Here is a 15,842-nt window from a genome sequence, read left to right on the forward strand (position 1 = left end):
TGGGCAGAGGACCTACCTTTGCTATGGCCATGGAGGGATCAGAGGCAGGCTTAGATAATTTATTATTATCAGAATATACTTTTCATGTTTGCTGTTGGTATGTATGGTTGTTTGCCCTGGTTATTTCATATGCGTCACATAGTGTCACATTCCTTTTTTTTTGTTGCATAATAACATTTTTTTTTACTGACAGATAGAGGTTTGCTATGGGTTTACATTGTGATGCTTGATGTATTAATAATAATGTGTGTTTTCATATTGAGAACATGGTTAAACCTGTGTAAAATGAGGGCATTTTTGTGCATTGCAGCAATCATTAAGAACATTGGAATGTGTGAAAACAGGTGAAAAGTGTTGTACTTTTTCCAAAAGGTGTTTTGAGAACGGAATGGTTTAGGAAATTGTCAGCGGTTTCAGTTACTGTGTTGGCTATCGAGAAAATAAAATATTTCTTAAATTGGTTAGGAAACACATATTTGGCTTCACATCTTTAGTGAATGGTGAACACAGACACGAAAATCTAAGTAGAATAATAATACAAAAAAAGAATTGTATGAAATGGAATTGTTTAAAATACACTGCACAAGTATGCAACGGTTGACATTAAAAGTTTAATGCAAATTCCTTTTTAACCGCTTCAGCTCTGCAGCATATTTTGATTTTTTTAGAGAATAAGGCATATCTGAATTTAAAAGAGTGCCCTACCCACATACATTGGAGTAAATTGATAAAAATGGTCTCATTTTACACAAAACACTCTAAATTTTAACACAGTGGTGGAAAAATGCATATATTATATTGTATTTATTCACAATTTTATCATATTTTGATTTAATTTAATTAATTTGTTGTATTTGAAAATCTATAATTTTTTATCCGTTTGGTCAATAACCCTTCAGAAAGTTTCTGTGGATTTCACTAGGTGTCAGTAAACAGGGGAAAAATAATTTTCTTGATATCTCCTTCCAAAAAAAAGTTATTGAGATGAATCTGTGCAAACTATCTAATAACTCCTGCTCAGTGTTGGGGGTAACGCATTACGTAACTTGAGTACGTAACTTAAGTAACTTGAGTTATGTAATAATATTACTTTTTCCAAGTAACTAGTAAAGTAACGCATTACTTTTCAAATTTACAACAAAATATCTGAGTTACTTTTTCACATTCATTTGACTGACAGCTGACAGCAAGTAACGTAACACATTACTTTTCTTAAAAAGTAACTAAGTAACTCCATTATTAACTTTTTATGGGAGTAACGCAATATTGTAATGCATTACTTTTCAAAGTAACTTTCCCCAACACTGCTCCTGCTCATCTCCATTGATTTTCCATAGCCGCTAGGAAATCGAAAAGAAGGCTCCGCCTCCTCAACTTTGTAAAGGGAGATCTTGGGCTCTGATTGGTCTAGAAGCATGATCAACATGTCTATAGAAAGCTGATATACTCAGATTTTTTGACGTATGACGCAATCCGCGTTGACGTCATCAAAAAATCGTGGCTAACAAAGACAATCAAAACATTTATTACACATTAAGGATAATAAGAGTATTTGTCTGCATCACATGTTTTGATCTGGACATCGGTGACATATTACAGTGTCGTTTGGCCATGCATGCTCACAGACATGTGAAAATGGTCTAATTTTGAAGAAAACAACCTAAGGAACGAGCTGATATAGCGTTTGATGCTATTAGCTCCACAACACGTTATTGATCCGAACAGGAATATGACTCATGTGTTTGCTTGTTCAAAGGACTCATTTCCATCTTCGTGATTCTTTTGATAATAACGTTACTGTAAAGTGTTGGATCGGTGAAAAATTATAAATAAATATAAATAATATTCTTGAGGTTAAGAGCTTTCATTTGATATATGACTTGTCTATTTTTGGTGAGATTGTGTGATATAGATATTATTCATATGATTTTCTCAAGGGGGGGGGGGGTCATATTCAGACCTTATTATCTTTTTCTATGTAACAAATGCAAAAGTGATTGGGTTATCAAGAAAGCTGAGGTTCTAATCTTTCAAACGATACCATATATGTCTAGTTTTGTGCTGTAAAACTAGATTTTTCTCAAATGATCATGATGCAACTTTGAATGGGTCGGTGAGGGGGTGCAGAGCTGATGTGGTTGGTACTGTAAACTCCTAGATTAATTCTACTGGGATTGAATGGAAAACAGCAGTAAAACAACTTCATTTTAAAGTATGTAGGTCTTCAAATTGTTTAGAGAACTAAATTAGAAACTCAGGATCAAACTCATGTACATTCTGCTTTATTAAAAGTGTATACACCCAAAACCATTACAAAGCTGATGTACAAAATAAAATAGAAGGCAATGTCTTCTGTTTGGAAGGATCAAAGAAGAATTTATGCCAATTTAAAACAAAAAAAGCAATCCTACTCTTAAAAAGGAAGGCAAAATGTTTGACACAAACATAATAAAAATGACATGAAACCTTTTGGATCAAATCACGCCCTTCAAAATAGCACATCTCATTTCAAACAAGACTTTCACAGCTCAATATAAAATATTTAAAAGGAATGAGGGGGGAAAAAATAAAAATGATGAATAATAAAAAGTTAAAAATCTTGTTTAGATTATGGCAGACCAGCCGCTAATATGCTACCAAGGAGAGTTCGGTCCTTCAAAGCGTTTTCCACATCTCGCTCTTCAATCTTCAGGGAGATCTAGGAAAGAGAAAACAAAAATCAAAATTTAGAACCCTCATAGTAATAAATACCTTATGATACAAAAGCCATACTATTCATAAATGCTCTTACTTTAGTCAATCGAGCCTCTTTGGCTTTTTTGAGAGTGAGGATTCCTCTGCTCTCCAGCAGACTGCAGAGAGACAGACACTCCGTCTGCCCGACTCCACCAACCTGCCTCTGCTTACACAGCTTACTGTACACTTCATACAGCTGGAGAAACAGAAAGAGAGTTATCAGTCTCAATTTTAAATAAACAACAACAAAAAACACTTCTTCCTCAATGCAGTCTGAACATTTACACTAAAGTTATGGGGTTAGGAACATTCTTGACTCACCTTGCCCAACTGGACCTCTTTGTTCTTGCCATTACGGATGATCAGGAGCAGACAGCACACCAGAAGTTTCTGCTGCAAAGGGAAACTCTCACCGTCCCCACTGCTGGACACCATACGGTCGCCATACACCTCAGACAAAACCCGAGCCACTTGAGGAACGCTCACCCGCGACACTGCAACAAGAGAGACCAGACAAATCCCTTGTTAATTTGTTTTCTGAATTGGTTATCACAAGTGCTGAGAAACTAAGTTTGAACCAATCAATTGCTTCACAAAATGATTCTGTTTTTAAGTGCTCGAAACGAGACACGCCGGTGACGCCTGCTGGTCAGAACAGTGCAAATGCAGCGAAAACTCCTTTTAAAAACATTGCAAATGTTTTATTGAAAGTATAATATTAAAAGCCAAAAAACAAATAATCCAAAACAAAAATTAAGTGTCTTTGTTATTAAATTGTGCGGTTTGCTTTGTTTTATGGAGAGCTTGGTTAATCAGGCCAATGAGAGACGCAACTACAACAGTTCTTTTTATTATAGAAAGGTGTCCTAAAAGGGTTAGTTCACCCAAAAATGAAAATTCTGTCATTAATTACTTACCCTCACACCCGTAAGACCTCCGTTCATCTTCGGAACACAAATGAAGATATTTTAGTTGAAATCCGATGGCTCAGAAAGGCCTCCATTGGCACAATGCACTTTACACTCTCAAGACCCATAAAAAGCTACTAAAGACGTCGTTACAAAGTCAATCTCACTACAGTGGTTCTACAATAACTTTATGAAGTGGCGAGAATAGTTTTTGTGTGCCAAAAAACCTAAATAACGACTTATATAGTGATGACCGCGTGTCAAACCGGCAAACTGCTGAAATCACGTGACTTTGGCGCTCCAAGCCGCTGAATCGACTCACTGATTCATAACGCTTCTAAGCTTCATGATGCTGTTATGAAATCGGTCATCACTATAAAAGTCGTTATTTAGGTTTTGTCGCTTCATAAAATTATTATAGAACCACTGTAGTGAGATGGACTTTGTAACAACGTCTTTTTATGGGTCTTGAGAGTGTAAAGTGCATTGTGCCAATGGAGGCCTTTCTGAGCCATCGGATTTCAACCAAAATATCTTCATTTGTGTTTCCGAAGATGAACGGAGGTCTTACGGGTGTCGAACGGCATGAGGGTAAGTAATTAAAGTCCCAGTGAACCGGAAGTTGCAACTGATTTTATTTCAGTGCTCTGATGTTTTTTTAAGTGAAACGGAGAGGAGGGAGCGCTGAAGTAAAACCCTGCCCTCTATTCAATTTTCCATCTCACGCTCATAGCAGACTAACGGTTGGAGGGGAGTGGTTAAGGATATTCAAACCCAAGCCGTCACACAGTCGTCATCAAAAAGGGAACGCCATTCCAGACCGGAAGTTACTTTTCAGATTTTGATTAAAGATTACCGCGGCAAACAATTTTTTCTGTGTATTAACTTGCACGGATTAGTTGTTCACCCTAAGACCTGTAATGTGGGCTGACAAAGTAAATAAGATCGATTTTGATTTCATGAGGACTTTTCATTTTTGGGTGAACTAACCCTTTAAAATGTCTACAAATGTATAAAATTGATTCAAAATAAGGCAAAAACCATATAGACACTGGTTTAGAGATCATCTCCCTATAGTTGCGAACCACTGGAATTTTAAAACATTCAAATGACGTATAGCAGCCTTGTTTACTGAAATCGTGCAACTTTGAGTTTGATACACACTCTGAAATACTGGTTCAAAACAAAGATTCACAAAGGTTTCGAAGCTTCATGAAGCAGTATTTTGAAAGCACCCATCACTATTGATCACAAAATGCATCTGAACTAGCCACAATACAACATTTTATATTTGTATTAGCCTGACAAGCTAGACCCACATCAAGCTAATTGATAGATTAAACGTTCTCCGTATCCGGTCTGCAAAACTCACATCTTCCCTTCTCAAGAATGATTAGGGTGCCGTTCTTTTTTCAAAGAAAAGCTTAACTCGAAGTCTTCCAGAGTCGCGGCCAAAGCCAATCCGAAAGACCACTGTTCGCCCGCTTCTTTGTTTACAAGTAGCATGTGGAACCGCCGCAACTCTACCATCATTGTGTTAATCCCACCCACCAACTCTATATACGATGTGATTGGCCTGATCAGAAGTTTGGTTGCTAGACTACCCTGGCTGCAAATTAGATTTGCTGCCGCTAGGGTGTGTCTAGGTTTCTAGGCTCTATTTGTATAATAAAAATAATAGACAATCTACTGTATTTTTCAGAATATAAATAGTTTTTATTATCTGAAAAGTATCATGACTTATATTCCAAAGCAACTTCTATAATGCAATTAACGTCAAGCATGTGCATATTTGGTTTTGTCCAAGTCAATTTTGTAAAGCGCATTTCCTACAAAATGTCCTTATTTTTAATTTCTGTTCTGAAAATGGTTTTGTTGTGAACTTAAGGATTTGTGATTAGAGGATTTATGTTTATAAAGGTTTCATTTTATTAACCTGCATTTTATATAATTTATGAATGTAATAAAATGTTACTTGTACACAGATGCAACTTGTGTTTTTTTTCTCTCTCTCTCAACAATGCCTAAAGTCTGGTGCAACTTATTCTCCAGTACATTTTGTACAGTAATTCCTACCTTTAGGACTGACCGCAGTTTCAGATGTCGCTTTAGACCTGTCATCCGCTTCCACAATCTCCACAGCCCTCCTAAAGGATAGACACAGATGTGTGAGAACCTCGCAATACTAACGGTCACACTGTTGAGCTGGACATTTAGAAGATTGGAGCCTGTTCTCTTACCTGCAGATGTCGAGTGCTTTGCGGGCATCTCCTGACACTGCTGAGACTTTCCTGGCACAGAACTGAACTGCCGCTGCGTCCAGAACACCTTCACCGGATACCTAAATGCACACAAACACGCCAATGTATTATTACCACAGAACGGGAAACTGGATAAGGGCAAGTAACTAAATATGCAAGTAGACATACTTGTGTAAGCCGGTCTTGGACGATTGCATTTAGCTCCTCACGACTGTAGGGAGGAAAGTTGAGCAGTTTGGGTCGGCAATGCGGTTTTGCCTGCAGTCTGGGCAAAATACGGTCCGTCAGGTCCAATGCATTAGCAATACCTAAGGGGTCAAAGTTCACATGTAAGCAGGCATTCAGTACGATCCACTATGTATAGAAAAAATCAAGTCAGTTCTTAAAAAGGTGCAGTAAGCGATTTCCGAGAAACGTTGTTGAAAATAGACTCATGATGGGGGAGAGAGTGAGGGAGATTTTAAGAAAAACTGTTAAAAGAGATGACGGAGACATTATGAGAGAGAAAAGGCCAGAGGAATATCACTAGAAAAAGAAGGGTTATGATCAGGCAAGAGCTTTAGGACCCACGTTAATATTAGAAAAAGCTTTCCAGCACTGGAGGAACCCAAGTGGGTAGGTGTGAAAACGGACGCTAAGGTTGCGTTGTTTCTGATCCATATGCGAGTAACAGTTTAGACTAGAGAGTGTGCTGTAATCGACTAACAAGCTTATTGTATGTTAATTTGTTCTCTCTTGTCGTTCCTTTGTCATCAACGCTTTATTTTTCATGAAGCATTATTTTCTTATTTTTCAGCTATGATAAAGAGATTCACTCTTACATTGTGTGTGCATTTTGAAGGCGGACTAATGATGGGATGGGTATGTTTGTTGGACTGATTGCAAAATATCAACTGTGATCAAATCACTGCACCTTTAATATCCACAAATTTGTTATGACAATCTTACCAATGAGACAAACACGAGATTTGGGCAAGTAAGGCCACTCAAAGATCGTGTAGAGAACTTCCTGAGACTTGCTGTCCAACTGGTCCATCTCATCAAGAACCAACAGCCTGTTGCGCACAATAAAAACACCACAATAAGATTTCAAATCACATGAACAAGGCCTATAAAAACAAATTAACTAAAAAACTAACTAACAAATTAGCACGAGCGAAGCACTGCCTGAATGCAAGCCGACTTACACAGTGGGCCCAGAGCTGGTCAGAAGTTTCTCCAGGCGAGCCTCGCTGTTGCCCTTGGGAACCCCCAGTCTCTCTCCCAGCAATGGAAAGATGGCATGAGAGCTACGCAAATTCATACAGTTGATGACCACAGTCTGAACTCCTTTCAACAGAGCCTAGAAACAGAAGAGGCGAGTTAAGAGGCGACTCTTCAGTGGTTTTTTTTGTTGTTGTTGCTATAACTTCATGTGGTTTCACAAATCAGACAGACATAACTCTGCTTTCTAAAATTAAAGCAGATGTACACCATCCATGCAGACGTTTTTTTTTTAAGTAAAAAAACAAAAAAACACTTTAAACTTGTGAAATGCTATTAAAATTTATGTTTTCTATTTTCATGATTTAAAATGCAACTTATTCCTGCAAATGGAAAGCTGAATTTTCAGCATCCAGTCCTTAGTGTCACATGATTCTTTAAGAATCATTCTAATATGCTGATTTGCGGATCAAGAAACATTTATTATTCAATCAATAAATGAAACCATATATTTTTCCAAAAGCTTTTTGAGTAGAATATTACATTTAATATAAATGTAGGTCTTTTGATCAATTTAACTTAATTAACATGACTAAAGTTATGTGCAATACAAGAATTATTTAACCGGAGCGAATTAAACGTGGAGCTGACAAATACATGTAGTGAGAGGACGCGGGTGTGTGTCACTTTGCTGTCAGAGAGAAGAGAGAGAGAACGCGCAGCTGACGTCATTGCATGTGCCGCTGGCAGCAGAACAGACCGGCTCGGAATCGGAAAGACGTGAGACTGACCAGCCAGTCAACGGTATGGGCCGTTCACACGGATCCCAGTGCATCTCTATACTTAACCCAAACTTTTGAATGGTTGTGTAGTTTAAAATATATGCCGTTTGATTTGCACATGCTCATATTTTCTCACCTTTTGTTCCTGGAGGACACAGTTTAGACAGGCAGTCTTGCCTGTGCCAGGAGCTCCAGAGATATAGAGGCTGGATGGTTTTCCCAACACTACATGGTTCTCCAGGAAGGAGACAATGGCAGCTCTCTCTGCCTCACGAGACAGAAGACGTTCAGGTACTGCAGTGTGAAGAGCCTGCTTTACACTTTGATAACCCGATTCTACAGGGACAAAGATACGGTCAGTTATCAAGTGTCAAAAATATGTGACAAGAATCAACACCAATATAAATATTTAAACTTACTTTTTACAGGAAACAGTCGAGTAACAGGGATCTTTCCCTCTGTGCGAAGGATCTGTTTGGAGCAGGGGGTCTCATGCAGCCGTTTTGGCGATGGACGAGAAACAGGAGACAGGGGAATTTTCGGTGAGGACGGGGTTAGACGTGGAGGTGAGGAGAAGACCGGCGTGTTCTCATTGAAGGACAGTTTACGAGGGGAGCACAGAGGAGCGCAGCGCTGCTTAGGTGGAGAGCCAAGCATAGAAAGTGGGAGGTTACATCCGTTTTCATCACCTGAAAGACAAACGAGAGCTTCATAAATAAAAGACAAAGCATGCAACATTACCATAAGTACAAGTACAACCAAGATGGACACTTAAAGGTGATGATTTACACACCTGTGCGTTTCCGGGGGCTCAGGGGCAGCCTCTCAGACAGAGAGGTGTTTTTCAACAAAGAGTTCCCGGGAGAGTGGCAGACAGCAAGCGAATCCCCCACATTTGTCTTTCTAGGGGACAGAGGGGTGGCCTGGACATCCGCCACATTCTCAGAAGAACTTTTAGGTCGAGAGGAACCCAACCTGGAAGACTTCCTTCTAGGGAACTGAAGGGTGGGCTGATTCTGTGAGCGAGTGCTGGGCATTTTTAGTTTAAAACCAGGAAGCAGATCTGAAAAGAAAAGCAAATAATTGAGCTGCAATGCACAAAGCTCATTCGATTTAAGAACATCTGTAGGATCAAAACTATACTTTGGGAAAACAGTGAAACCGTGAGGAATTTAGCAAGTGAGTGTTGTTTTTCCTGTAGACTATGGGGTGTGAATCATTAACGAAGACATATGAACTAAACTTGTTGGGGGTGTTTAGTATAATAGCATTAAGTCTTACAAAGATTGAATTATTTGTGTTCCTTATCACACTGATCAAGTCATGTGTTACTTACATTTGGCGCCTACAGTCGCTTTGTGACTTATTTTGTTTAAGCACACAATGCTTCCTGTCAGCTCAAATGCTCCACTACTCTGCAAAAATAAGTACCATTTACTAATTTAAAGGGGGGGTTTTTGTCGCAGAGTAAAACACGTTCAGGTCTCCTACAAATACTGTAAAGTGATTGTGAGTAGTTTCTGTCGTGGGTCATTTGGCGCCAAGCTGTTTGTTCACGCGCAGAACAACACTGAATAAAAGCAGTTTATATTGAAACATTCTGTCTAACAAGCTCATAAGGACTAATGAATGAACATATTTCATGTCTTACCTGATCAAAGTTGAAATTGTATTGACAATCGCTGTAGTAATTTCAACTTGTAAGCCTCGATGCTCCTCACCACACTGTCCCGCCGTCAAACTAGCGCCAAATGTGTTGTGTACTCCTCCTCTAAACAGCTGAGACGCTAGCGTGTGACGTAGATTCATGACAGCGCATTTCATTGGCTGTCCAAGTTGCTCTTGTTTTAAGGAACCAATAGGGTTCTTAGTCCCCTCCCCCATTGCCTTGACTGTAAAGGCGGGTAAATCTTTGTTGCTATTTTGGCGGAAAGAATTTCCCGGGAAATATTACGTTTTGGACTGCGGTTTTGAAATGCTGCATAAAGAGAAGGAAAGTATTTCAACATTATATTTTGACACGCTTAAAAATTTGTTTAATTCTGGTGTGGACCAAATAATCACATTGACAGGCATTTCTTTCTCATAAACGCACATATAAAAGTATTTGATGCACTATTCTAAAGTATACTATGAATACTGTAAACTATGTCATTATATTGTTTAGAGCATAAGAAAAAATGGAAAAATAATATTTTTGAAAATGTTATGATATGTCCTCTGTAGAGGACACCATGACTCATTAATATATATACCAGACTTTGTATAACCTCCTGGGACCCATGAGACAATATATTTTTGTGAATTTCTCTGACATTACATGTTGCACCAAGAACACATTAATATGCAAATTAGATGCAATGTAGATACATTGTATTGAATGAATATTGCATAAAGTAAAATGGTTTATCAATGCATTTCGTTATATCTTTCATAACATAGTTCAGAATCATCTTTGAACAATGTTTGAAAAAAAAAAAATCCTGAAACCTAAAAAAAATATTAAAAATAAATCCCATTGTTTTTGCCTATAAATGTAATTTCATGTCATTTTTTTTAGTCCTGGTGTCAACTACAGAGGACATAACATGAATAAAATATAGTTTTTCCCCCCAATTTTTTTTTACATTTGTTTCTTATACTCTAAAACAATGTAATGACATGAAAAAAATACTAAATTAAAAAAAAAAAAAATTCTGGATCCCAGGAGGATAAAGATGATTCTTGAAAGAATGTTTTGAAAGATATAACATAATTATTTAATATCATTTTTCTTTATGCAATATGTGTGTAAAATGGCCATAAGCAGTTTTCCCTTTATTTACAATGTATCTATACTTTGTATCTAATTTGCCTATTAATGTGTTCTTGGGGCAACTTGTGATGAAAAAAAAAAGTGTAATAATGGGAGTAGTAATTTGCAAGATGTGCATAATAATATCATATATGTCAAAGGAATATTGAAATATAATTTATTTCCCTGTTCACTTGTTGTGTCTGCCAAAGTGCCTGATAAACATGATTTAAGTCCTGATGTCTACAGTGGACGTGTATGAAATCGATGCCCTGATTGGTAACAGAAAGTCATATTTTGATTTGAAACCCCATAACATTTTCCTGAGATGTTGATTTATGATTTTTATGATTTAAATGATAATTACAAAAAATTATAAATTTCCATAAGAGGGATACATTTGATCACTAAAATGAATATCAGTCATTTCTAAGTCCAAGTAGTGGCAGTTGTCATTGTGAAACGTCCAAACATTTGGTATCTCTGTAAAGGACATAAAGCTGACTTAAAACTGTGACATGTATGTTTTCAGAGATTTCACTAAAATATAATGTCCACTACAGTCTATTCCTGGGTCCCAGGAGGATATGACAAATAAAGTCTGAGTGTCATGAAAATATATATATATATATATATATATATATATATATATATATATATATATATATATATATATATATATATATATATATATATATATATATATATATATATATATATATATATATATAAACTGTTCTCTCTTTAGCATATTTTAGTTTCCAACCAGATAAATGTCCATAAAATGTTTCTAAGATTGTCATCTGGGATGGAGAACTACGGGAGACGCATACGCTGCATCAAAGCATTATGGGATTGACTGGCTTGTGTGGCCACAGGGCAGGCTTGCATTCTTCAGGGACATCGGAGCATCTGAAACAACAACTATAACATATCAAATAAATGATTTTCTATTTGAATTGTTGCTTAAAACTGACCTCCACGTTGAGGATAAATCTGTCTGTCGTTTCCGTTACAACAGTACCCACAACTGGGTCGAGGATGGTCATATTTGTATATAAATATATATTTCAGTAAAAAATAAAATAGATTTGTATATTAGAAATGTGAAGGTTTCAAAGATGTATTTTATACATGCATATTATAGGGTTTAAATAATTGTTTTTACCCTTGACTATAGAGGTCACTAAACGTCATCTCAACACAATTTAAATGGTTATTGACATTTTATCTGAATATCATTTTTTGCATTCAACCTGAACCATTTTAAAACATTGTATTTTGTTAATGATGTTTATTGGACAAGATTTGTGTGTAAAAATATTTATTTTTTGAGACCCGTGGTAAGAAATTTTCTTCACGACTGGGACATGTAATGTCCCCAGTGGTGTGTTGCTGATGTCTTTAATAGTGAATATCTTTAATTATGAAGTTATTATAATTTTTTTAAATATCATCATAGGCATAGGCAATCTTTTTTATTAAGAATATGGGTCTATATATGATAAAGTGTAATTCAGCCGTATTTCTTTGACTGGGATTCTGTTTTATTCGACATTCATTAATAAATTAGTCATATCTCGTTTTGTGTTTTACATTAAGTTATTTTTTTTAAATCATTAAATTAATGGTGAGATGACCTAATTTCAAGGTTTACAAATATTATTTCACTGAATAATACATTGGTCGATACATAATAAACCTGCACATGAAAACATTATCTCTACATATGTTGTAAATACAGTAGTAAATGCAGCTACAGTTATAAGCTTCCATACACCTTGCAGAAACTGCACAATGTTAAAGTGTGTGTGTGTGTGTAACAAGAGGTGAAAAAATTACTTTGATTAACAGCACAAATGTCCATACAGCAAAATATAAATGCTGATATTTTCGAACCATTTTATTATATCTAAATAATGTACTGTATGCATGCCATGAAGAAATATCTTATAAAATATGAAATATTGCGAATATATGCAAAAGACCAATTATAAAGCAAAGTGTTTCAAAGCGATCTTTTTTTAATATTATGACCTTATCATAAAGAAGCACAATCAAATTATAATTCCCTTTCCCACCTTTTATTTCACAATTATGTTGACACAAATTTGAATACATTCAGAAACAGATAAAATTTAATTTTACAAGTCAGAATGATTGGTCACCAAATCCCAATAGTAGCTTCTAAACGTAACGGCCAGAAGTGCCTGAACATTATTAACACACTTGGTCACTTTATAACATATAATACAATGCAACATAATTAAAATATGCCAATTAGAAAACGTGTAGTGTTTTACACAAAATCGACTGAAATTTATTTCCTGAAATTCAGCTTAGGTTTAAAACGAAAATGCCAAAAAGGCAATGTATTAATGACCCAGAAACATTGGTACCCAGCAGGAAAAAGGGTGCAGATGAGCCAGAAGATGGCACTGTTTCAAAAACACAGTCTTCGGCTGATCCGCTGGCACTTAGTGTATATTTTGGTCAGATACAACATAGCCGATAAAAATATATATTTAAAAAAAAAAAAACGTGTTCTCCTCTTAAAACTTATATGACAATATTGTCTCTGATTCTGTAGCGTGACCAGGAAAACACATCCCTGCGGACTGAACAAGAAACAAGGTTGTTTCATGGCCTTTGTAGTGTAAGCAAACACTTTCAGAATTCAAACGATCTCATTCCTGATAGATTTGGAAGCAAAAAAAATAAAGTAAGAATAAAAAGTGACAATAAAATGATTGTCCAGAGAAATACAGACTTTGCGTCTGATATGCATAGACATCAATAATCTACAAGTGCTACACATTTTCTCACTGAATAAAAAACTTTGGTTGCCGTAAGAAAGAGGCGGAATGTACACATCTAGCTTCATGGTAACTGGAGTTGTCTACTCTGCCTTAGTTGCTTTGCTGTGCCACTGTCATCAGACACAACAGAAGGTGCATTTTGTAGGCAGCACAGGAATATTGCACAGTGTTTTCAGGTCTAGAGGTACAGCATTCTGGAGTGGTTTGGATCAGAGATCATGTAGGTATTGATAGAAATATTTGTATGTGAAAGAATGTTTGTGCGGCAAACACACATAAATATATATTGTATACAGCATGTATGCAATCGTGTGTGTGTTTGTGTCATCTTTTTAGGTCCTTGTAGTCACTCTTCCCTGAATGGCGTTCATCTTCCTCCAACGGGAGGCAGTGGAGGAGCTCCTCTCACTAAAGCGGGACAAAGATAAAGAGGACTTGAGGTAATGTGTAGAATAAAATCTGTAAAAGTTTATCTTTATGGATAACCTGTAGGTCAAAGTTAAGTCATGTCTTTACCCTTGTTGATTTGGCTGGGATAGGTCTTCTGGAAATGCCTGTATTCTTCAGGTGGAGGCAGGTCCTCTATAGGGTGGAAGGTGTACTTGGACTCAAAATCATCTGAGAAGAGACATCAAACATTTTTATAAATATAAACCCTTTAGCAACGACAAAGCTATTTTGTGCTCCACCTTTGGACAGGTAGCTTTGCATATGCTGATGTTTAACCCTACTCCTTCCCTCCCCAGGGTGCAACACTACCTCCCCTTGGGGCGTTAAAGCTACACTGTGTAACTTTTTTAGTTTATTATTAGCTAAAAACACTTGGTTCTTTCAAAAATATATGTGCTCATTAATGTATATTTACTTTTTACTTTACTTTATATGTACTTTCAAGTAATAAAGTATTCTCGTAAGTTTATAATATGCCATTGAAAATACATACGTGAGGGGTTCGAATGCGGGTCGCCATGTTGCCCCTCCATCTTGAAAGTACATTAGCCAAAGAGGGACATACCTTTTCGCGTTTTAACACTCGATGGCACCGTGTCGAATGTGGACGAGGTCGAACTGGAAGCCATGCTAATCTTGGACTAAATCGGCCACCGTAGGAGTTAAAACGAAATCGGAATTGAGAAGAACAGAAACTAATATTCACTGGATGGTCACATACATGTTCACCGCTAGATGGGGGAAAATATTACACAGTGTAGCTTTAAAATTACCTGAAGCCTAAATTTTTTTTTTTATTTGTCCAGAAATCTTATATCGGTCTATTATGATAAAATATTATCTTTAAATTTAGGCCGTTTTTATATTTATTTTAGAATTTTATCATTTTAATTGAAAATAAGCATATTTTTGTAATTTATTCCACAAAAAAGACAAGTCCAATTCTAGTGAACCAATAAATCTTGCATTCAGTCATCGAGTGTCTCTGCTGACCTCTAGTGGGGGAAAAATTATATTAATCTGCATTTTATGATTTTTTGATACTTTCTCTATGGTTATTCTATAGAGCAAATAAACTGGAATATGGGAGCAAAACTCTAAAATATAAAATATTTTTAGGTTACTTAAATGGCTTTTTTAAAATAAATTTTTATACAGTTCTCTGAGGTCAACTTATGACGTTCATGTGGTTTTTACATTCAAACACATCATAATGAATAAGTAATAGGCTATTTTCCGATCATCAGTGAATATAACCGCAAACCGTACACCACACGCGCCGGTGATAGCCCATCTGAAAAACACATAGCCCCGGCACTTTGGGCTTTGTGAGCTGGCGTTACAAATCCAAGTCTGATCACGAATGAACCAATAACACCTTCTCCAGCCTGTGACCGTGTGCAAAGGTATCCAATCAATAGATATCAAACGATCTGTAACAATGCAATACTAACACATAAAAAAACATGTTTTACTCTCATAAGTGTGTTGCACCGTTCCTGTCGTGTACAATATAGAAGGCACAGCATTGTGTTTTAATCTCAATATGTCTGCAAATCCAGTCTCGGCCTCATCTTGTTTACAATCGATTCGCGGCGTGAAATTAAGCTAACAAACGCAATGTCTTACGCACGTGAGCTGGAACTGGCATGTTTATTACTCGTAGCGACCCGTTTAGCTCCACGAGTTGGTGGGCGGGCTTGAGGCGGGTGCTTCTGCGTCTTATTACGTCAAATGGTCGACATATTGAGAGAGCTCTGGTTTTCTGCGCCTGGTGTCTATAAAAGCTTTTCTTTGACTAACAAGGGACGTTTTCAGCTCTGAAACGTACAGGATATTCTTATATCACGATGAACTTTTATATACCAAAGGCTCAAAGGAAAGTTGAT

General features: G+C 36.7%; 2 protein-coding genes across 2 annotated transcripts in view; both read right to left on the bottom strand.

Moving 5' to 3' along the window:
* Positions 1-2,266: 2,266 nt before the first annotated feature.
* Positions 2,267-9,670, bottom strand: cdc6 (cell division cycle 6 homolog). The gene is made up of 12 exons (XM_079845103.1): positions 9,542-9,670; positions 8,684-8,953; positions 8,310-8,579; positions 8,027-8,226; positions 7,093-7,247; positions 6,854-6,960; positions 6,074-6,213; positions 5,885-5,985; positions 5,721-5,791; positions 3,058-3,230; positions 2,792-2,932; positions 2,267-2,698 (listed from the first exon to the last, which is right to left on the bottom strand). Exons 2-12 carry the CDS (start codon positions 8,925-8,927, stop codon positions 2,609-2,611), a joined length of 1,692 nt encoding a protein of 563 aa, XP_079701229.1. The 5' UTR covers positions 8,928-8,953; positions 9,542-9,670; the 3' UTR covers positions 2,267-2,608.
* A 3,019-nt stretch (positions 9,671-12,689) lies between these two features.
* wipf2a (WAS/WASL interacting protein family, member 2a) overlaps positions 12,690-15,842 on the bottom strand; it is a 10,349-nt gene continuing 7,196 nt past the window's right edge. Inside the window, exons 6-7 of the mRNA XM_079845345.1 lie at positions 14,020-14,130; positions 12,690-13,911 (exon numbers count right to left, since the gene is read on the bottom strand). Coding sequence (XP_079701471.1) covers positions 13,871-13,911; positions 14,020-14,130 — 152 coding nt within the window. The 3' untranslated portion in view covers positions 12,690-13,870. The remainder of the gene's footprint in view (positions 13,912-14,019; positions 14,131-15,842) is intronic.

The sequence above is a fragment of the Gobio gobio genome, assembly GCF_949357685.1.
Source record: "Gobio gobio genome assembly, chromosome: 19".
Classification (NCBI taxonomy): Eukaryota; Metazoa; Chordata; class Actinopteri; order Cypriniformes; family Gobionidae; genus Gobio; species Gobio gobio.

Coding starts and splice junctions, on each gene's coding strand:
- cdc6 (XM_079845103.1), bottom strand. CDS start 8,927: ATGCCCAGCACTCGCTCACAGAATCAGCCCACCCTTCAGTTCCCTAGA. Junction 6,961..7,092: donor ACCAGCTCTGGGCCCACTGT/GTAAGTCGGCTT, acceptor TGTGCGCAACAG/GCTGTTGGTTCTTGATGAGA. Junction 3,231..5,720: donor AACTGCGGTCAGTCCTAAAG/GTAGGAATTACT, acceptor CTCTTGTTGCAG/TGTCGCGGGTGAGCGTTCCT.